Source organism: Cuculus canorus, chromosome 11 (genome assembly GCF_017976375.1).
Source record: "Cuculus canorus isolate bCucCan1 chromosome 11, bCucCan1.pri, whole genome shotgun sequence".
NCBI lineage: Eukaryota > Metazoa > Chordata > Aves > Cuculiformes > Cuculidae > Cuculus > Cuculus canorus.
The window spans coordinates 22,539,834-22,562,513 of NC_071411.1; the positions used below are offsets into that span (position 1 = coordinate 22,539,834).

General features: G+C 45.8%; 1 protein-coding gene across 1 annotated transcript in view; it reads right to left on the reverse strand.

Annotated features, from left to right (window-relative positions):
- Positions 1–22,680, reverse strand: part of SUSD3 (sushi domain containing 3) — a 40,776-nt gene that overhangs the window by 13,069 nt on the left and 5,027 nt on the right. Inside the window, exons 2-4 of the mRNA XM_054076413.1 lie at positions 6,905–7,093; positions 4,590–4,737; positions 1,176–1,340 (exon numbers count right to left, since the gene is read on the reverse strand). Of these exons, the coding sequence (XP_053932388.1) occupies positions 1,176–1,340; positions 4,590–4,737; positions 6,905–7,093 (502 nt within the window). The remainder of the gene's footprint in view (positions 1–1,175; positions 1,341–4,589; positions 4,738–6,904; positions 7,094–22,680) is intronic.

Here is a 22,680-nt window from a genome sequence, read left to right on the forward strand (position 1 = left end):
GGATGCGGAGGCCCTGGCCCGGGTTGCCCAGAGCAGTGGTGTCTGCCCCATCCCAGTGGAAGCTGCCCATGATTAAGAAACGCATCCTGAGTCTTCTCAAAACTGTTTAGGTTATAATCAGCATTTAATTAGCTTTATTCATCTTTCTGAAATCACCCAAAGCTAGGAATTGATTAAGCAGCCATCAGACTTTTGTACAAGCACTCCATTTGAATATAATTTCCAGCTGCACTGTGACAAGGAAACAGGTTTATAATCTGCCTAAAATTGTTTTCTGCAGATAACTACTACAAATCATGGATAGTGTGGTACATAAAAGCTGTACAAGTGAGCAGTGAATTAAAAGCAAACAAGGATTGCACTATTTATTACAGTACATGATGATGAAGCAGAACCCAAACGGTATAAAAGACACAATGACGTGTGCTTATATGAATGGTAATGGTAAAACTGCTACTAGATTGAACATGTATCCATTTTTCTTTTGATGGCAACACCACAGCCAGTGGAACACATCTGGACACTTTCAGAGATGATGTTGAACCAACATAAAAAATACCTTTGTCCACCATCAATACATCCACATGATGGGATGCACGTGGGTTCACTGTGGATGTTTCTTTGGACCCCCAGGGTCAGGGTTCCCTCCCTGTGGGCATTCACGTTGCCCTGTGGCTGTGGATCCACTGTGTTTGCCCTGCACACCCTGATAATGAAATGATCTCTCTTAAAAGAGCTTTTACAGTCACCCAGGGAAAAGTGGTAATACCCGTTGCTCACCTTGAGCCGTGCCGCAGCTCCAGGTGTCTCTTAAGGTGCTTAAGCAAGCTGGCACCTTGATACCACTGACCAACACAGAGGAGGGACTTTCTTACTGCAGTTTAGCATCAGTTTAACAAAGCCAATTAAAAACCTCTCTCCAGTTAATCTGGTGCAACCTCTCCTGCAGACCTTGCTTAACCAAGCACTACAGGGGACAGAGGAAAGAAGATAGACGGAGGTCATGCTTGGCTTCTCTGCTGTCTCACCTTCCAGCAACAGTCAGCAAGTTCAAGGACAACCCCCCGGCATCACATCCTCTTCAGGGCCATCCCTTTAAAATGCATTTTTGAGGAATCCTTTCTAAAATTTGCTCAACATACTCATCCAAATCCACTATAATTTAACAGCCTTACCTGTAGAAGCCTTGGTTATCATATGCCATGTTAGTCACATCACTGAATACTGATTTGTTCCTGAGTTTCTTATTGTTGTTATTATTTCTTCCCTTAAAACCAAAGTAAGCAGCTTGCATGTGCTCCAGTTCTTCACTTCTGAGCTGGTACCACAGCTGCATGTCTCTGTGAATAGAGCAAGTAGTAAAATACGTTACTGTGATAAACGGCCGTATATCTGACCTTTGATCTGACCACAGCCCTGACTTGCTAGAGTTTGAATTTAAATATATTTAGTGAAATTAGCATTTGAACACATGCTGAATTTTGAGTGCAAGCCAGATTTCTAGAGACTTAAATAGTGGCTTAAGTACCCTAAGGTGGGGGATTCAGTGGCTTTTGAGATTACGGACAACAAGGAAAGGCATTGTGTCAATGGATCTGTTGGAGCGAGCCCAGAGGAGGCCACAGAGATGATCGAGGTCTGGAGCACCTCTGCTATGAGGACAGGCTGAGAGAGTTGGGGTTGCTCAGCCTGGAGAAGAGAAGGCTGCAGCGAGATTTCAGAGCAGCTTCCAGTACTGAAAGGGGCTCCAGGAAAGCTGGGGAGGGGCTCTGGATCAGGGAGTGCAGGGACAGGACAAGGGGGAACGGTTTTGAGCTGAAAGAGAGGAGATTGAGATGAGATCTGAGGAAGAAATGTTTTGCTGTGAGGGTGGGGAGGCCCTGGCCCAGGCTGCCCAGAGAAGTGGTGGCTGCCCCATCCCTGGAGCCAGGTTGGATGGGGCTTGGAGCCCCTGATCCAGTGGGAGGTGTCCCTGCCCATGGCAGGGGGTGGAACTGGATGGGCTTTGAGGTCCCTTCCAACCCAAACCATTCTGATGAATGTTCCCATGGACCTCCATCAGTGATACATGCCAGGCCAGATCCTGTTGTACAGGAAAAGACTACACGCCATCCTCTTTTTATGGAAGAAATTATTTCAGAAAAAAAAAAAAAGTATTTTCTGTGGATTTTTGAAGCACTCATATTTCTAAGGATTCAAACATCACCAGGCAGGTTTAAAAGATTAATTGAGTTAAAAATGGAGAAGACAGGTGAATGTCACCTTTGTTAAGAGAAGGGCTTATTTGGTTGTCTTCAGGATTTCCTTTTGGAAGCACTCCAGGCAATTTTCAATGCTCTCTTCAACTCTGGGGCAAAAACAGTATCACAATTTCTTTTCTTGTTTTTAAAAGACATCTAAGACTCACATACTCGTAGACATTCCCACTACCTGATGGGACAAGATTAAATTGTGAGGGCTGGGGACGCTGATTTTGGGGCCATTTCTGTCCCCTTAGGACGCAATCCTGCTCCCGCCAAAGAAAACGGCAGCTACACTCACACAGTGGGACAATATCTACACGGAGGCTAAATCATGGGAGGATTTTCAGCAGCCTTTGTCCTTTTTGTCTCCAAATGCAAGAATAAAACACAAGATGACACTTCAAATATCATCAAACAGATAACTTGCAAGACAGGTTTGTAGGCAGAGATGACCTCTTCTAGTAGACCAACTAAAAGAGTACCCAAAAGCAGACAGGCAGACTTGAAAGCTAAGGGCAAAATGAGGACATCCTCCCTATCCCACAAGTACAGACTACTTTTTCTTTAAGAGATGGTCTAAGAGACACTGATTTAACTAATCCTCTACAAAAGATTCTCATTTTCTGTTATCAAGTCTGCAGCTTCTCTTTGGATTAATGCTCTGCGCATCCAAAAGTTGACCCACATTTTCCAACTACATCAACTGACCTGTAGGCACAGTGGTGTTGGACTGATGGTTGGGCAGGATGACCTCAGAGGTCTTTTCCAACATTAATGATTCTATGAGTCTAAGGAAAGAGCTCCTCTCTACAGGCAGACCCTCCCATGTTTGTGCCCTGGGATGAGTCACATCTGCCACATGAGCAGTGGTTCCAGCAAGTGTCATGCAGGATTGTGCCATTCTTTCTCATGGGACACGGATGGTTTCTCCACCATCTCAGTTGCTTTCTGACAGTGGGACCAAGCCACACAATGTCTACAGTGGGGCTGAGCCATGGATGGGCTGGATTTGAGTGGCTCCTGGAGGCAGTGAAGGGAGATCAAAGGGTAGTAGAGAATGGAGCAGCTCCCAACAACAGGAAGCATTTTATGTCCTGATGACAGAACCAGGGCAAAACATCCACCATGAATGGCTTTTCTTTCATAAGAGAAAAATATTATATCGAGCCATCAAAGTCATGCAAACAGCTAATTTGAACAGAACTCAATTTAAAATAAATGAAAAACAAGGACTTTGATATGAACAGTCTGACTGAAATGAAAAGCGGCGATTCAAAAAATGCCAATCAAGCCTTTCATTTCAAAAATTACTTACTGCTGTCAGTGAAAACCTAATGTTATGAATGACACTAAAGACTTCCTTTTGGCCTCACAGAATCCTTTCATGGGAAAGAGAAAACCAATATTTGGGTTATAATCAAATGACAGAATTTCTCCCCTAAGTTGGTTCCCATACAGCCCACAGGCTGGAGTAGAGAGACCGTCACTTGTGTCCTCAGTCTTGGTCTTCGCTACCACTACCCTGCCTCACTCCAAATACTTCTCTGAAGCAAAAGATGTTCAAAACCAACCAGAAAGGAGTTTACTGTCTGCACAGCAGGCACCAGTGGGGCAGGGTACAACCAGGCAGTGGTGAGAACAACAAGCAAAAGGTGTGAGAAGAAAACAAAGCAGAGTTGCCCATGGAAAGCCTTCTGCTGGCAATGACTTGGGATGGATGTTCTCATAAACAACAGCAGCTCAGCTTTAGCCTACAGTCAGACATGGTCACGCAGGCACTCTTCACACTGAGGTTTCATAATGGACTGGATTGGTAAATTTTACTTCTCCCCATGCACGTTTATAACCCTGCTCACGGTCCCGTGCTTCAAGCCAGAATACAAAATCCTACGTCCTTCCAGCATGGCTTTAAGTATGCTTTGTGGTGAGGGCTTTGGTGGCTTTGACATGGGTAGATTGATTTTCCCAGTAGTGTTCAAGGAAAGGAAAGGAAAAATTGAAAGAGAGAGGAAGGGAAAACGCAGCCAATCTTAAATAATTTAGAGAGAAATTTATGGGCCAGGACATAAGTCTTACACGCTCAGCTTCTACATAATCCTGGGTAAATCCTGATCTGCCCAGGCCCACTGAGGTCATTTGCTATTAACAGGCATTAGGTGCCTAATTAGTCTTGAATTCCAAATCTTTGTCTGTCTGAAGCCTAACCTACAAATTAAGGATTTTAAGTAATTAACATCATTCTGGTGGTGTGAGCATCAAGCCCTGTGAAGCTCTCTGCTATCACAGCAATGGGATCCTTACGATGCACAGTCTTACACTGGTTTTAACCACCTTTTCTTGACCTACCTTTGAGTCCTCCTCCTTTCACTTTTCTTCACACACTTGATAAGACAACAAGTTAAAAAAGCCATGGACATCAGCAGAATGATGGCACCGCTCACGATGGAAGCAATCACTGCGACCTTAAATCCAAATGTCTCGTATTTCGATATGGCTGCAGCAAAGCAAACACAGAAGCACATTTCTAAGGTCAGATCAGGAATTCATCTTTCACATGAAGAACCTACCTGCTTCACACCTCTTGACATTGGAACCTACCTGCTTCACACGTCTGCTAATAACAGCTCAGTGAGGGCTTTCACATTAGTTCTTGGCTTCAGCTTAGAGCTAAACACGCCTCAAGTTGGTCTATTTAAAAATCTCCTGTTTATAAGCTATTACTGTTTTGTTCACAAGTATTTCACCACTGCAACTAATTAATCACACTGATGATGACCTAGCAGGCTCTTATAAGCAATTGTTAACACGGACTGGAACTGCAAAAACAAATCCTGGCAGGCGTAAATGAGTTTAAAGAAGCCGTTTAAAGCCAAGAGAACTCTATATAATTACAGCCTGTTTTGTAAAATCAGGTTCCACATAATTTACTCTCTATTCCTCTGTTTGGGGAAGGACTCAGGATGGAAGAAGTAACAGTACTTGCAGGACTGAGTGTTCACACAGACCTGGTGTTGGAAGTGAATTATCCAGACAAAAGGATCAGTGGGAATGTGGTGTGGCAGAGCTAGCTCTTGGCCAACTCCTTTGGAGCACTAAGCGTCTTTAAACACTTGAAAACTCATCTAGTTCTTCCAGCACAAAGACAATCAGCATCACAAATGGTTCAGCTGAGCTCCACACAAAGCTTTCTACTTATAGAGCCTCAGGTGAGGATGACTTACCTTTAATGGAATATCTCAAAAGAGAGGTAAGAATACCTGAATTTGTGACAGAGTGATAAGTGTCTAAAAGAGTCATCTATCTACCTGTGATTTAAAATTATACCAGGTCTGAGACACTGACTGAGGTTCTCAAACCTTAGTGAGAGAATCATTGGATGGTTTTGGCTGGAAGCTATCTCAAAACCTATCCAGTTCCACTCCCCAGACATGGGCAGGGACACCTCCCACTGGATCAGGTTGCTCAAGGCCCCATCCAACCTGGCCTTGAACACCTCCAGGGATGGGGCAGCCACCACTGCTCTGGGCAACCTGGGCCAGGGCCTCCCCACCCTCACAGGAAAATATTTCTTCCTAAACTCTCATCTCAATCTCCCCTTTTCCAGCTCAAAAACCTTCCCCCTGGTCCTGTCCCTGATCAAGAGCTGCTCTACGGTCTCCCCACAGCCTTCTCTTCTCCAGACTGAACAACTCCAACTCTCTCAGCCTGTCCTGGATGGGAGGGTGGCAAGTTCTCCAGCCCTCAAATCATCTTTGTGATCTCCTCTGAACTCACTCCAACAGCTCCATGTCCTTCCTGTGCTGAGGGCTCCAGAACTGAGGTACCATGTTTCATCTGGGCCAACTCCTGGTCAAATAACTAACAAACTTAAAATAAATAGGAAGGAGCACAGCGTGAAAGGTAGTTAATGTTGTTGTTCAAACTCTGTTTGTCAATATGGATACTTTCCACTGTGTTTCTTTTACAGCAGAAATCTCTTCAGAAAAGAGCACCAGGAGATTAGAACACTTATAAATATGCTTGCGCAGCGTTGCCCAGCCTGGAGAAGAGAGGGCTCTGGGAAGACTTCTTGATCAGGGAGCTCAGGGATAGGACAAGGGGAACGGTTTTCGGCTGCAAGGGGGGATTGAGATGAAATCTTAAGAAGAAATGTTTTCCTGTGAGGATGGTGAGGCCCTGGAGCAGGTTGCCCAGAGCAGTGGTGACTGCCCCATCCCTGGAGGTGTTCAAGGCCAGGTTGGATGGGGCTTGGAGCCCCTGATCCAGTGGGAGGTGTCCCTGCCCGTGGGAGGTGTCCCTGCCCATTGCAGGGGAGGGAACTGGATGGGCTTTGAGGTCCCTTCCAAACCAAGACATTCCATGATTCTGTGATTTTCTAAAGGAGGGTACAGAGCCACGTTTATTCCAGGTGTAACACCACCAGTGTTTGTGACCTGAGATCAGGCATAAATCCTACCAAGTCTTTTATGTGTCACAATAATTAACGATGTTAGAATACACATGGAGCACAATTACAGTCAGTGGGGGCAACTTTGAAGGAAGTGGAATTTGCTTTTTTCCTTGCACAGATGTCTAGAATTAATCCTAAAGTCTGGGGAGACGAGCAGGGACAGACACAACACAGCCCCAAGGAACTGGGAATGGTTTGGAAAGGACCTTACGCTTGCAGGAGGGCACTCCAGCTGTCCACTGGGTACTGTTCCCTTTCCAGACACAAGTGATGACGCCAGGTCCTTCCAGCTCATGCTCGGCGGAGCACTGAAATGTTATGACTGTCCCCACAGCCGTGCCGTTGCCATGAATGATCTGTAGCGTGCCAAGCTGGGGAGGGAAGACACGTCCACAGTGCCCTGCAGAATAAAAGCAAAGTGAGACTATGCAGCACTGGAGCCAAAAGCCAAGGTCCACTTTTGTTTTATCATGACCACCTTGTAAATCAGTCCAAGCTAATGGTGAAAACCAATAACAGACTTCAGGGTGGGCAAAGCCGACTGCTCTGCCAGGGGCCAGCCCAATGACAACCCCCCTTCAGTGTCGTTTAGCAGCTCCAGTGCTCTGACCCCTGGCACAAAGCCGACTTTCACTGATGTGGCAACATTATCTACTTAAACTGGTACGTATTAAACTTTTCTTAAATAAAATCACTGTGAGTGGCACGGTCTCCTACAGATTCCTGCCTTGTTGGACTCTCCGTGTTTAATTAAGCACTCAGGCTGATATCTTCTGCGCTGGGAGTATTCAGAACACATCTTCCCTCATGCAAACTCTCCAAGATCTAACGGATTTATCAACATGTTTCAGTCGCTTGACAGCACCTTTCATGATCCTACAGAAATGTTCTGTCATTCAAGAGCCCTGCATGTCTATCTTGGCTGAAATGAGCCAGCAGGTCCAAAGCCACTCTAAAGACATCCACGTATAGCACAACTATGTTCAGTTATTGTCCATTTTCAAGGGAAGAATTCTGCTTTGTGGTATATCATTCATTTTCAGTACATTTTTGTTCATTTGCCTTTTCTCTCTTCTCTTTCTTAGATTCATAGCAGCGTTAAGGTTGGGTAAGACTTCTAAGATCATCAAGTTCAACCATCAACACAAGACCAACATGCCACCTAAACCATGTCCCAAAGTGCCACATCTACATGTTTTTTAAACACTGCCAGGGATGGGGACTCCACTCCGGCCCTGGGCAGCCTCTGCCAGGGCTTCATCACTCTGTCAGGAAAGAAACTTTTCCTACAATCCAGTCTAAACCTCCCCTGGCACAACCTGAGGCCATTTCCTCTCATCCTATCACTTGTTACCTGAGTGAAAAGCCCAACACCCACCTCACCACAACCTTCTTCCTGGGAGCTGCAGAGAGCGAGCGATGCAGCCTCCTCCTCTCCAGACTAAGCAGCCCCAGGGGCCTCAGCCACTCCTGATATGACTTCTTTGTCATTTGTAAAGCTGTTCTTTGAGTCAGCCACTAGCTTTACACGTCGGATTTTGTTTTAAAAACATTCTGTGTCTCACACTCATTTTAAACACAAATTTTAATGTCTGGTCATTAAGTAAACATAGAATATCTAGATATCCTTCAAAGATAATAACAATATTATCCTCCGAGATAATAACAGTGAATCAGTTTTTCTAGTTTTCTTTTCACATGTGCACTGACAAAATCTAGAAACTGCTCTACATAATGCTTTTTTAAAAACATTTACTAAATACCAGCACTCCTTCTGCATCAAATTCTCTGTCTTTTGCTGCATCTCCAAATGACTTCAGCAGACTCAAAGGCAACTGGACTGACATTGCAAGGCCACAGTTGCAATGACACACAAAAAGATTAAAAGGGAGCAAATTCGCATTCCACACTTAGAAGTGAAAAGAAAATGTAGTGTTTTAACAGTCTCCTTTAACAGCATCTTAGCAGAATCATGTTGATAGCAAATCTATTTTATTTTTAATGCTCAAGACCCCGCTCTTATAATTCATTAACATTAAGCTTCTGTGAACAAATCGCAGCTGAGGGGCTTAGTACACACCTTCCATATATGCTTTTAAAAAACCCAGCCTTCTGGAAAGCAAACCCAAAGAACGGTCAGCAAAAGACCAAACAAAAGTCACAGTGACTATTAATACTCTAATCTACAAAATAAATACGGACTGAACATTCAAAACCATGCCTTTCTAATTCCATGCAGATCAGTTGTGTTTGTTTTGCCACATCTTTCAGACTCTTCTGATGGCAGCATTTCACAGAATCACCAGGTTGGAAAAGACCTCCAGGATCATTGAGTCCAACCATTCCTATCAACCACCAAACCATGCCCCTGAGCATCTCATCCACCCATCTTTTAAATCCCTCCAGGGATGGTGACTCCACTCCTTCCCTGGGCAGCCTCTGCCAGCGCCCAACGACTCTTTCTGTGAAAATGTTTTTCCTGATGTCCAGCCTGAACCTGTCGGAGCTTGAGGCTATTCTCCCTTGTCCTGTCCTCAGTCACTTGGGAGAAGAGCCCAGCTCCCTCCTCTCTACAACCTCCTTTCAAGTAGTTGTAGAGAGCAATAAGGTCTCCCCTCAGCCTCCTCTTCTCCAGGCTAAACAACCCCAGCTCTCTCAGCCGCTCCTCGTAACCCTTGTTCTCCAGCCCCTCACCAGCTTTGTTGCTCTTCTCTGGGCACGCTCCAGAGCATCAACATTTCGCTCAATGAGAGCAAATATTTCCTTGAGGTTCTTTTCCCTTTATCTCTGTCCTTCCCTCCAACATCCCCTTAGTGGAACACATGGGATGCATGCATTGGACAACTTTCCTCCTCACTTCGGGTGTCACAACTTTGGGCTTTATTTTTACCTTAATCACTCAGAGGCTGACTGTGAAAACACATTGTCCTAAACTGCAAAACAACTGACTTTTTGCATTTTACACTTTTGCGGCTATGTTTAGTTACCAGATCATATAGAATCATAGAATCATTTGGTTGGAAAAGACCTTTGAGATCATCAAGTCCAACCGTACCTGTCCACTACTAAATGATCTCTGATTACCTCATCCACTCATCTTTTAAATCCCTCTAGGGATGGGGACTCCACCACTTCCCTGGGAAGCCGTTCCAGTGCCTGCAGAGAGCAATGAGGTCTCCCCTCAGCCTCTTCTTCTCCAGACTAAACAATCCCAGGGCCTTCAGCCGCTCCCAGAACCCCTGGGCTCCAGACCCTTCCCCCAGCTCCGTTCCCTTCTATGGATGCGCTCCAGCTCCCTTAATGTCTTTTTTGTACTGAGGGTCCCAAAACTGAGCCAGGGACTGGAGGTGTGGCCCAACCAGTGCCGAGTACAGGGGAAGGATCACTTCCCTGGTCCTGTTGACCGCACTGTTTGTGATCCAAGCCAGGATGCTGTTGGCCTTTGTGGCTATCTGTGCACACACTTAAGAGTTCATATAGGTGACACTTACAGCTGCACTAGAGACAGAAAGTAATTCAGAGTCAAATTTGATTTCAAAGTACATCTGCTAAGCCACCTCTGCAGCCCTCAATAGATGCTTTCAGTAGACTTGCCAGTTTCTCTAGACTTCATTCATACTCTGCTTTCCAAAGAACAGATCTTTTGGCACTAAATCTTTTCAGGGCATATTTAATTTTTTAAGTTCTCAGCACAGGAAGGACGTGGAGCTGTTTGAGAGAGACCAGAGGAGGCCACAGAGATGATCCGAGGGCTGGAACACCTCCCATCCAAGGACAGGCTGAGAGAGTTGGGGTTGTCCAGCCTGGAGAAGAGAAGGCTCTGGGGAGACCTTAGAGCAGCTTCCAATACTGAAATAGGCTCCAGGAAAGCTGGGGAGGGGCTCTGGATCAGGGAGTGCAGGAATAGGACGAGGGAGAATGGTTTTGAGGTGCAAGAGGAGAGACTGAGCTGAGATCTTAGGAAGAAATGTTTTGCTGTGAGGGTGGGGAGGCCCTGGCCCAGGCTGCCCAGAGCAGTGGTGGCTGCCCCATCCCTGGAGGGGTTCCAGGCCAGGTTGGATGGGGCTTGGAGCCCCTGATCCACTGGGAGGTGTCCATACCCATGGCAGGGGGTGGAACTGGATGGGTTTTGACGTCCCTTCCAACTGAAAGCATCCTATGATTCTGTGTTTCTATGATTTTACCTTTGGATATTCTTCACGCATGTTTACCTGACTGAATCTAGTACAATCAAAAATTTTATTACTTCAAAAAAATATAATATATTTATATATTTTATTTCAGCAGAGGCTCGTGTTTGAGGCTGCATTGCCTCCTGTAAAAAAACCCACAAATACTGCATAGATATTTGTGCTGACTAGATTTACATCTTGATTTATATTTCTTTTCTAAATATCTTGAAACTATCATATTCAGGTCTTGTGACAGTATGGAATTTATTCAGTGTTACATTTCTGTTAGAACCCAGAAATGTAAAACTGACTAAAACCCCTAATTAGTGCTCGTGTATTTTTTGCAACACCTGCATCTCAAACCCTGGAGATTCCTGCCTGGCAGCCAGCTAGGAGGAGGGCTTGAGGCATTAACAGGCATTTCTGTGGAGTTTACAATAAACATCAAAATTCATGATGTGTTGCTTAGTTTTGATTAGCTTCGTGGCATCATTCCTAGACTCGAGACATGCCTATTGCATCAAGTATTCATTACTCCTCAGTGTTGTTCTCCATTCCCAGGATTGTGCTCTGCTTACGCTTACAGATACTGGCTACTACTTCCAAGCTCAAGAAGAAAACTCACTTGTTGATACGTTCCTATGAAGCACAGGCTGGAAATCACAGAATCATGGGATGGTTTGAGTTGGAAGGTTCCTGAAAGCCCATATAGTTCCACCCTCCCTGCCATGCGCAGGGACACCTCCCACTGGATCATGGGCTCCAAGCCCCATCCAACCTGGCCTTGAACCCCTCCAGGGATGGGGCAGCCACCACTGCTCTGGGCAGCCTGGGCCAGGGCCTCCCCGCCCTCACAGCAAAACACTTCTTCTTAAGATCTCAACTCAATCTCCCCTCTTTCAGCTCAAAACTGTTCTCCTTCATCCTGTCCCTGCACTCTCCGATCAAAAGCCCCTTGCCAGCTTTCTTGGAGCCCCTTTCAGTACTGGTAGCTGCTTGAAGGTCTCCTGGAGGCCTTATTTAATTATTTGGAAGTCTAATAGAAGTTGTGAGGACTCTTGCTTTTTCATTTTACTTACTGAAAAGGATTAACAAACTGTTTTGTCCACTGCGTACCTTGCCAACTTACAACATTCTCTCTAGGAAACCTAGATGTCCATCAGCTCACAAACTCCCTTCAGGGCATGAGGAGCCAAACACTTTCAAGTTCCAGCAGCTACTTCTGCAGCTCTTTGTAAAGCAAGAGTTGATTTATAGAAATCTATTTCTTTGCTTGGCTTCACAATAAAAGGATATCCTCAGTTCAAAAAGTGTTCAAGAAGGCTCTGGGGAGACCTAACTGTGGCCTTTCAGTACTTAAAATGGTCTACAAGAAAGATTTGGATGGAGGTTTTAGCAGTTTGTTTGGGTTTGGTTTTAATTTTTATGGAAGGACAAGGGGGACTGCTTTTAAACTACAAAAGAGGAGATATAGACTAGATAGAAGGAAGACAATTTCTACATTGAGGGTGGCAAGGGATTGGCCTAGGTTGCCTAGAGAGGTTGTGGAGGCCCCATCCCTGGAAACATTCACGGTCACGTTGGACAGGGCTCTAAGCAACTTGATCTGGTTGAAGATGTCCCTGCTTGCTGCAGGGTGTTGGACTATTGATAACCTTTAAAGGTCCCTTCCAAGCCAAACTATTCTATGATTCTATGTGAATCTTCTGTCAACACAGAAGGAGGCCACTTGCTATTGCAAATAAATGGATTATTTCACATGACAAATAACTGTCCTCAAGGTAAAGACACTAAAGCGTCGCGTGCTCCATAAATTCTTAATTCACCCAAACCACTGGGCTCAGAAATACCCCCATACATAATTCCCAGGCCTTGAAACACAGAGAGTAATGCAAGAATTAAGACAAAATAATCCAGAATGTATCTTCACATGCACAGCCATCTGCACTGCAAAATCGATTTATCAGGAAGAGTTAACATGTGGTTTCATTGCCAGCAAGCTGCAGATTTATGCTCTGCTGATAAGAAAATAGAAATGAGAGAACAACCAAGGCACGCTTGCTCGTTAAGCATTTCCTGTGCTCCTCACATAGTGAAACATAGAGACTAAAATCCAAATGCATCACATAAGTATATACCAAAATGATCTAAACTATAGCAATAATGATCTGAAAGCATGTTATCAAGATTGCCACTCGCTGTTTGTGCAGAAAGGGAGCAATGCATGACTTCGCCTCATTATTCCCATACCCATGTACCTCAAGCTCTTGGCTGCTTATTGCTGACTATTGAACACAACCAAAACACCTCTGAGTAACCAGATGCCAGAAAGAGACAGAACATTAGGTTCTATAAACCCTGCAGAAAATAAACATGCTGATATTATTTTTGAAAGTCCATTTTCCTACAGAAGGATGCCTTAAAAAAATCAATGTCCTTAAAGAGACAGTAACATTAAACATCCACAGCAGCTTCGCAGAGAGAATCAGTATCATTGAGTCACAGAATGGGTTGTGTTGGGAGGGACCTCAAAGTCCATCCAGTTCAACCCCCTGCTACGGGCAAGGACACCTCACACCCAATCAGGTTGCTTAAAGCCCCATCCAACCTGGCCTTGAACACCTCCCGGGATGGGGCAGCCACAACCTCTCTAGGCAAGAACTTCCAGGAGCTCTTGAAAGAGTTTGCAATGTCAAAAAGCAAAAGAAAAGCAGCAAGAACTGAAATACATAACAAAGCAGGTGTAGTAAAGGCTCTTGTGGCAGCCAGATCGCCTGGCCCCGGCATTAGTCTCCTCGTGACCACGCCATCGCAGAGCTGGCCATGAATCCTGACACAGCTGGGGTCTTCATTCCATGAAGAGCTGCAACAAGCAACTGCTACTTGGAGGAGCTGATCCTTCCACTGGAACATTCAAACACTGGCACAGCTTTTTAAGAAATGAGTTTTAAACATGACACCAACCCAGCAGTAAAAGAGACGAGAGGAGGCCCAAGCTCTTGAAGCTGTAGAGCCTGGCCAAGGTCCCCAGCTGTGCTGCAGCCACGGGTCAGCATGCGATGGAGCCAGGCTACTGCTTGGTGGCACCAGGTAACGAACCTTTTCTAATAAAAGCACACATAAGCAATGGCATGAGATGAACCTTCCTACCTGTTTCACTGGTTTCCCAAAGCCACTATAAAGCCAAGACATAGCTTCTATAAGCTTCTATAGACCCGTCCGCTTTCTGACATGCAGGCACGGCCCAGCAAAGTTTTTCCCCTGGGGGAGGTTTCAGAGGTCCAGGTTTGGCACAAACCACATGAACCAAAACGCAGGCCTCTGCACACACAACACTGTAAGGACAACCTTCAGCAGGCAGGGCCAGGCTCAGCCACCGCTGGCCAGGTGAGCTTCATGCTCAAGGGTCTCGTGGCAACCTGCAAGAATCACAGAATCATGGAATCACAGAATCATGGAATCACAGAATGGGTTGGGTCGGAAGGGACCTCAAAGTTCATCCAGTTCCACCCCCTGCCATGGGCAGGGACACCTCCCACGGGATCCGGTTGCTCAAAGCCCTGTTCAACCTGGTCTTGAACAACTCCAGGGATGGGGCAGCCACCACTGCTCTGGGCAACCTGGGCCAGGGCCTCCCCACCCTCACAACAAGACATTTCTTCATAAGATCTCATCTCAATTTTCTCTCTTTCAGCTGAAAACCGTTCCTCCTCATCCTGTCCTCATCTCCATGATTGATGTTTTGGGCCAATTTACATCACAATCAGGTTATTCTCATCTGTAGATGTTACTCTTGGATCTAAAAATGAAGGCATTACTGAGTATTTTTCTTCTTATGAGAACAATTAAATGAGAAAGAAGACCTAACTGAAAAATGAGTTATTTGATTAAGTCCCCAGTAAAGTAAGAACAGATGGCTTTTCTGTGCTTTATTAGTCTGTTTACCAACAGAAATGAAAAAAAGAGGTTATGGCACTTCTGAACAGTTAATAATAGCACAACTTTCGAGAACAGGAAGGATCTGTTAAACCTAAAGCAAATTAGAAGCATTCATCTATTTATCTCTTCACTGTTACTTCCAAATTAAAAAAAGAAGAAATTATATATCTATATCTCTCTCCACCATGGAGCGCTCCAGAATTATGCCTTAATTCAAAATGTTCCCAATTAAAAATTGCCTATGGAAGTGATGCCAAGAGTTACTTTTGTGAGTGATGGAGTTAGAAAATGGAGCGAAAACTGCTGAGAGTCTGCTCTCTTTGTCATTCTAAAGCAAATAATAAATAAACTGCATATTTGTACAGTGCAGTTGGTGGCCGAGAGTCTAAAACAAAGATCCTAAAGAGAAGAAAATTAAGAGGAATAACTTGAAATTAGCTTTTCACCTGCATTTCAGCTGAGATCCTGAATGTATCAAATATTCTGGAGCAGATAGACACAATGGGACAATGATCACACCAGGATGCAACCAGAATTCACCGCTCCAGAAAGCTAAGCCCCAATACGCCATCCCCATCAGGCAGACAGAGTTCATTCCTGTCTGTGCTTGCCTCTGAAGTTGGTTAGCACTGCTTCTTGCATAATAAGCATTGGTATTTACAAGAAGAAGAACAGAAGTAATGGGTTACACAATACCCCAGTCTTCTACAGATGGTCCTGAGCCTCCCCCATGCATCTCTGCATACACAGTCTCTGAAGAGGTTCAAATCCAAAGGAAGATGCAAGTGTTACCTGAGGATCTGTCGCCTCATCTTTAGGGAAAGCCAAACAGAACCAAGGACAGAGAAACATAGAATGATAGAATCATAGAATCACCAGGTTGGAAAGGACCCACTGGATCATCGAGTCCAACCATTCCCAACACTCCCTTAAACCTTGTCCCTAAGCACTTAAAAGCAATATAAAGCAAGACAAATGAATCCATCAGTGCTGCTCTGAACTTCAAACGTACAAGTCAGGTCTGCTTCTGTACGATTTTCCTCATCTCCATGGAATAACAAAGGAGCATCCCTGCACCCGCCCTCTGCCACTAGGTCCCTCTCTGTCCTCAGCCAGCTTTTGAGATGAACATCCTTGCTGCTGGAAGTGTCCAGCATGAAGCATCAGGCTGATAAACTCTATAGGTTTTCCTTTTCAGCTTCCATCAGTATTTTTCCCCAGTGCTCATGAATGAGCTCTCATTCTCTAAACTTGTGCAGCCAACTGGAACACATCTGCAGATGGTGCGAAGTGACACGAAGTAACAGAATCGTTTAAGTTGGAAAAGACCTTTAAGATCATCAAATCCAGCCATAAACCTCACATTGCCAACTCTACCACTAAACCCTGCCCCTGAGCACCGCATCTACATGGCTTTTAAATCCCTTCAGGGATGGAGACTCCACCACTACCCAGGGCAGCCTCTGCCAGGGCTTCACCATTCTGTCAGGAAAGAAACGTTTCCCAATATCCAATCTAAACCTCTCCTGGTGCAACCTGAGGCCGTGTTCTCCCGTCCCATCACTTTTTACTTGGGAGAAGAGCCCAGCACCCACCTCACTACAAGCTTCTTTCTGGGACCTGCAGAGAGCGATTAGGTCTTCCCTCATCCTTCCCTTCTCCAGGCTAAACAGCCCCAGGGCCCTCAACTGCTCCCAGAACCCCTGGGCTCCAGACCCTTCCCCAGCTCTGTTCCCTTCTCCAGATGTGCTCCAGCCCCTCAATGTCTTTCTTGGAGTGAGGGGCCCAAAACTCAACCCAGGATTCCAGGTGCAGCCTCATCAGTGCCAAATCTAAGGGGATGATCCTTTCCCTTCTCCTACTGGCCACACCATGGCTGATCCAAGACAGGATGCTGTTGGCCTTCTTGACCACCTGGGCCACATCTGGCTCATGTTGAGCCCCTGTCGACCTGCACCCCCAGGTACTTTTCCCCTGGGCACCTTTTCAGTCACTCTTCTCCAAGCCTGGAGCATTGAATAGACGTGTTGTGACCCAAGTGTAGGATCTGGCACTTGGCCTTGTTGAAACCCATCCCACTGGCCTCAGCCCATCCATCTGGCCTGTCCAGGTCCCTCTGCAGAGCCTTTCTGCCCTCCAACAGATCAACATTCCAGCACAACTTGGTGTCATCTGCAAACAGACCGAGGGTACATGTGATCCCCTTGTGTGGATCACAGATAAAGATACTGAACAGTACTATCCCCCACACAGAGCCCACAGAACACTACTTGTGATTGGGGCTATATTTGAACAAAATTTTCTTTCTGACCCTTTTGTCTGCAGCAGGACACTCAGATGGAAATATCTCTCTTTGCTTTTGTTCCCTTTAAAATGTAGAAGGAAGAACAATGTCATAGAATCATAGAAATGTTTAGGTTGGAAAAGATCTCTAAGCTCATTCAGTCCAACCACCAACGCAACGCCATTGTGTCCACTAAACCATGTCCCACAGTGCCACAGCCCCACGCTGCTTGAACACCTCCAGGGATGGAGACTCCCCCACTGCCCTGGGCAGCCCCTGCCAGGGCTTCACTACTCTGCCAGGAAAGAAATGTTTCCTAACATCCAATCTAAACCTCCCCTGGCACAACTTGAGGCCATTTCCTCTCATCCTATCACTTGTTACTTGGGAGAAGAGGCCAGCACCCACCTCACTACAACCTCCTCCTCAGCAGAGCAATGAGGAGCCTCCTCTTCTCCAGACTAAACAGCCCCATTCCCCTCAGCTGCTCAAACCTACCTTCTCTGGGCACTTTGAATACAAACATAAGCACTCACCCTATCACTGGCTCCAAGAAAAGGGCTCACTCTCAGAAAACCTTCAGCTCTGTGGCTTTTCACCTAAAAAATGGTTTAGCACCTCAAAGAATCTCTGCTAAACCCTTCGGCTTTTTCTCTTTAGAGCAGAACAATTTTTTTTTTTTTAACACCAATGTGGATCAATTCTATATTTAACCTGAAAGGCAGCTGGTAACAAATCAAGGATTTGGGGATGTGAAGATGATCTGAGGGCTGAGGTATCTCCCATCTGAGGACAGGCTGAGAGAGTTGGGGTTGTTCAGCCTGGAGAAGAGAAGGATCTGAGGAGCTTGAAAGGGGCTCCAGGAAAGCTGGGAAGGAACTCTTGATCAGGAAGTGCAGGGACAGGACAAGGGGAATGGTTTTAAGCTTCAAAGAGGGGAGATTGAGATGAGATCTTAGGAAGAAATGTTTTGCTGTGAGGGTGGCCCTGGCCCAGGTTGCCCAGAGCAGTGGTGGCTGCCCCATCCTTGGAGGGATTCAAGGCCAGGTTGGATGGGGCTTGGAGCAATCTGATCCAGTGGGAGGTGTCCCTGCCCATGGCAGGGGGTGGGACTGGATGGGCTTTGAGGTCCCTTCCAACCCAAACCATTCCATGATTCTATAATTATTCCTTAATAATTATCAAAGTTTTGTCAACAAAATTAAACATTTCAATAGGTCTTTGGCAGACTGAGCAAGGTCCAGATTTTACTGCTTCTTGCAGCTGAGGAAACTGAGATAGAGACCAGCAGCAATGTTGTCCATCACTCTCTGGATCTAGAGATTCAATGCATTCACTCTTGCGCTTCTGGTGACCCACAGTGGGCTGCACGGACAAGCAGTGGGACTGGGCAGAGGTAAGGTAAGAATCTCAGGATTTAAAGGTTATGGGACAGAAAATTATTATCTGAATGCACCTGATGGAAAAATGAATACAAATACAACGCCCTGGAAACATCAGCTATCTCCTGCTTTTACTGTAGTTTGTAATAGTCTATTTAATTTGCAATAGTCATGGTAGAAATTCAGCACTTCACCAAAAAGCTCTTCACTGGGGAAGTTAAAAGAAACCTGTTTTCACTGGGAAAGCACATGTCTGTGAGGAGCCAGAGATGGAGGAGGGATGAAGGATGTCCAGCTGGACAGTTTGACTGGGCTGCTGCTTTTGCTCCGCAGGAGCCACAAATGCTGCCACCTACTCGCACGCACTCCCACCCCTCACCACCAGCCCAGGCACCACTGTGAAGTGGATCTCAGCCCCACTGTGCATTTGGCCCCATACAGCCCATGACAGCTCCAGGTTATCTGCCTGCAGCAACTGTTTGGTCTGGTTTGTGTACAGCGGTGTGCAAACACGCTTTGGGGAATGAATGTCACTGATAAGAGCAGATGTCCCCCAGCGATGCGGCCAGTGGCCTCTTGCTTCTGCATGACATTTGCCAGACTGGGCGCAACCTGCAGAAATCCCTGCCAGCGATGGGGACATGAAGCAAGTTCTGCACCAACACTGCCTTCACTGAAAAGTGCTCGCGTGGGAAAGGGTCCCAAGCTGGCCACAAATCGCTTCAGGCAGCAGAAATTCACACACAACAAGAAATTTTAGGTGGACTAGAAATCACAGAAAATAATCATAGAATCATTAAGGTTTGATCATCACCTCTAAGGTCATCCAGTCCAACTACCAGCCCAACACCACCATACCTGCTAAACCATGTCCCTCCATGCCAAGTCCACACATTGTTTGAAACCCTCCAGGGATGGAGACTCCACCACTGCCCTGGGCAGCCTCTGCCAGGGCTTCACCACTCTGTCAGGAAAGAAAATTTTCCTAATATCCAATTAAAACCTTCCCTGGTGCAGCTTGAGGCCAATGTTTGTTACTTGATGGCTACATACCCAATTTTTGCCCCAAAGCCCCAAAGCATAGGAATTACATTCACACAAAGTGCTTATTTTAAAGAACATCGAAAATTTTCACCCTTTTCTCTCTGAAACTCCTTTCTTATTTTAAAAGGGGTATTGAATACAGGTTTGTTAGCTTTCTAGGGGAACTTCCACTCATCAAACTGAGCAAAACCAACCTTAATGCTATAGGCTTTGCCTGCATTTGCTACCACTGGCTGGCCTGTTCTACTTTCTGCAATTACTTTTTCATTCCTGATAGCAAACTGAAGCTGTGCCTGTACTTGGTTCACTGTGTTAAGCTGCTAAAGGCACACCGCGGTGCTGTGACCCAACATTCACAACTGTCAGCAAGAATTCCTGTGAATAATTGATTTTTTTAGACACCAGTCTGCAAGAGTTAGCAATAGCATGCAATATATTATAGTGATAGAAATCATTCATGGAGTGAGAAATGAACACCGGTTTAAAAGATTTTTAAATCTCTGCCATTTTACCATTTTTTATTTTTCCTTGCTATTTTTGGTTTTATTGCTTGCTAGGTTCGGCTTTTCCTGGTCCTGGGCTTCACCCATGACAGCAGAAGGGCAGGCAGCCAGGAGCTTGGCCACTGACACAAAAGCAACCTGCAAAAGTGCACTGTGTGAAAGTCATGCAGCATCCTGCCAGGAACGATCCAAGCATGGCAATGATTAACAGTACAAGTCAATAAGCACATCTGCTTTCAGCCTCTCTGGCTGTAGGAATTAGGGAAAGATGGCGTGAAGATGCCAGCGTAGGGACAGGGAATCAGTCCACTGTGTTTACTTTTTCCCATTAAAGAAGTCAATGATTGCGGGTGAGTTACACGCGGAACGAGAAGGAGCTCAAATGAGCAGATCAAAAGACAGCAGCCCCATGCCCTTCACTTTCTTGTACGGCCACATGTTTCAGAAACTAAAACCTGCATCAGATTATGCAGTTTTTCAACGGCCAGAATATAGGACAAGGATAGTCTCTGATTTGTCTTTAAAAGGAGTAAAAAACTTAGTCCCCATCTATATTTCTGTATTTATTAATGATAACCAAACACCAGAGTGCTCAGAACTGCCACTGGCTTCATGGAGCAAATCTTTCAGAGCAAAGCGAAACCTCTGTGTCCAGATGAGTTGCCTCTTCTGACCCAACAAGCAAACAAAGGTTACAGCCTTGGAGATCACTGCAGTTCTGAGCAGAAGCTCTCCTGAGCAGAAATCTGCTATTTTACAGGAAGGCATAAATTTCTGCTCTCCTGAATAGGAGGAATCAAACAACAAAACTTCCCAGTTGCACCTCCTTCAGCCACCTCAGCCCAAAACATCTTCCTGAACACTGATTCTCACCCCAAAAGTGCACTCAGGTTTCTGTACAACATCTCTTCCTTTCACCCAACCCACCTCCTGTCCTCATTTCACCTCTCAACATCACAGAACCATGGAATCACTGAGGTTGTAAAAGAACTGTAAGATCATCCAGAACAACACCACAGTCCCTGCTAAACCATGTCCTGAATTGCTACAGTCACACGTTTTTTTAACCCCTTGAGGGATGGTGACTCCACCACTTCCCTGGGCAGCCTCTTCCAATGTTTGACCAATAAGAGACCCTCTTCTCAGAAAACTACATGTGATCCACAATGTGTTTAGCTTTATTTCATCCCAGAAATAAAAATAATCAGGAAAAGCAAGCAGTTAACCCACTTTCTGCCCCTCTGAGCGTTCCTTGCAGCCGCTGCTACTCCAATTGCTGCTGAGTGCAGTGAGTGCTGCCTCCCGAAGCAGCCTGGGGGCTGTGGGGCCAGCGTCTCTGCACTCGCTACAGGGGTTCTCCTCTGCTGGCAAAAACTTCTATATAAATTAGGCACCAGCTCAACCCCATCTGCGAGACCCTCAATAGACACAGGGATTGATTTATTTTGGTAAGCAGTTGCTCACTCTGCAACTTCTGTATTTCTCCCTGTCATCTCAAAACAAAACAAAACACAGGAGGCAGACTTCCACCAAGACTGCAAAATCATCTCTCTGTCAATCTGCTGATCCACTGAGCTAGTCAAACCTGCTCCGCAGAATAGCATGCTTGCTTATCTGAAAGACAGTGTGTCAATAAGAGGCCTAAATAAAAACTAGCAACTGCCCTACAGGTTGGCTTATCCCCATCAAATTGCTGACTCATGGAATTGTTTGGTTGGAAAAGGCCTTAGAGATCATCGAATCCAACTGTACCTGTCCACTACTAAACCACACCCCTGAGCACCTTGTCTGCCCATCTTTTAAAACCCATCAGGGATGGAGACTCCACCACTGCCCTGGGCAGCCATTCCAGTGCCTGAGAAGCCTTTCAGTGAAGAAATGTTTCCTCATATCCAATCTAAACCTGCCCTGACACAACTTGAGGCCATTTCCTCTCGTCCCATCACTTCCTGTTTGGGAGAAAAGACCAACACCCACCTCACCACAACCTCCTTTCTGGCAGTTGTAGACAGCAATAAGGTCTCCCCTCAGCCTCCTTTTCTCTAGTTCTCTCAGTCTCTCCTCATAAGACTCGCACTCCAGACCCTTTCCCAGCTCTGTTCCCTTCTTCAAACGTGCTCTGGCCCCTCAATGTCTTTCTTGGAGTGAGGGGCCCAAAACTGAACCCAGGATTCCAGGTGCAGCCTCATCAGTGCCAAATCCAGGGGGACGAACCCTTTCCCTGCTCCTGCTGGGCACACTATGGCTGATCCAAGCCAGGATGGTCTTGGCCTTCTTGGCCACCTGGGACATTGCTGTCTCCTGCTCAACCCCTGTCAACCTGCACCCCAGGTCCTTTTCTGCCAGGCAGCTTTCCAGCTGCTCTTCTCCAAGCCTGGAGCGTTGCCTGGGGTTGTTGTGACCCAAGTGAAGAAGCTGGCACCTTGGCGTTCTTGAACCTCATACCCCTGGTTGCAGGCCATTGATGCAGCCTGTCCAGATGCCTCTGTAGAGCACTGAAGGTAAGACTCTATAGTGCCAGGCACATAAAAAGTCTGTGGCAATCATGACTAAATAAGCTAAGTAGTCCTAATTTCAGCACAGTTGCAATTTTCTTTGTATGGAGTTGCAGACGTGCGTTCCGCTTTCTGATGGGAAAGGTCCAAAGATCTCCTGGCTCTGCC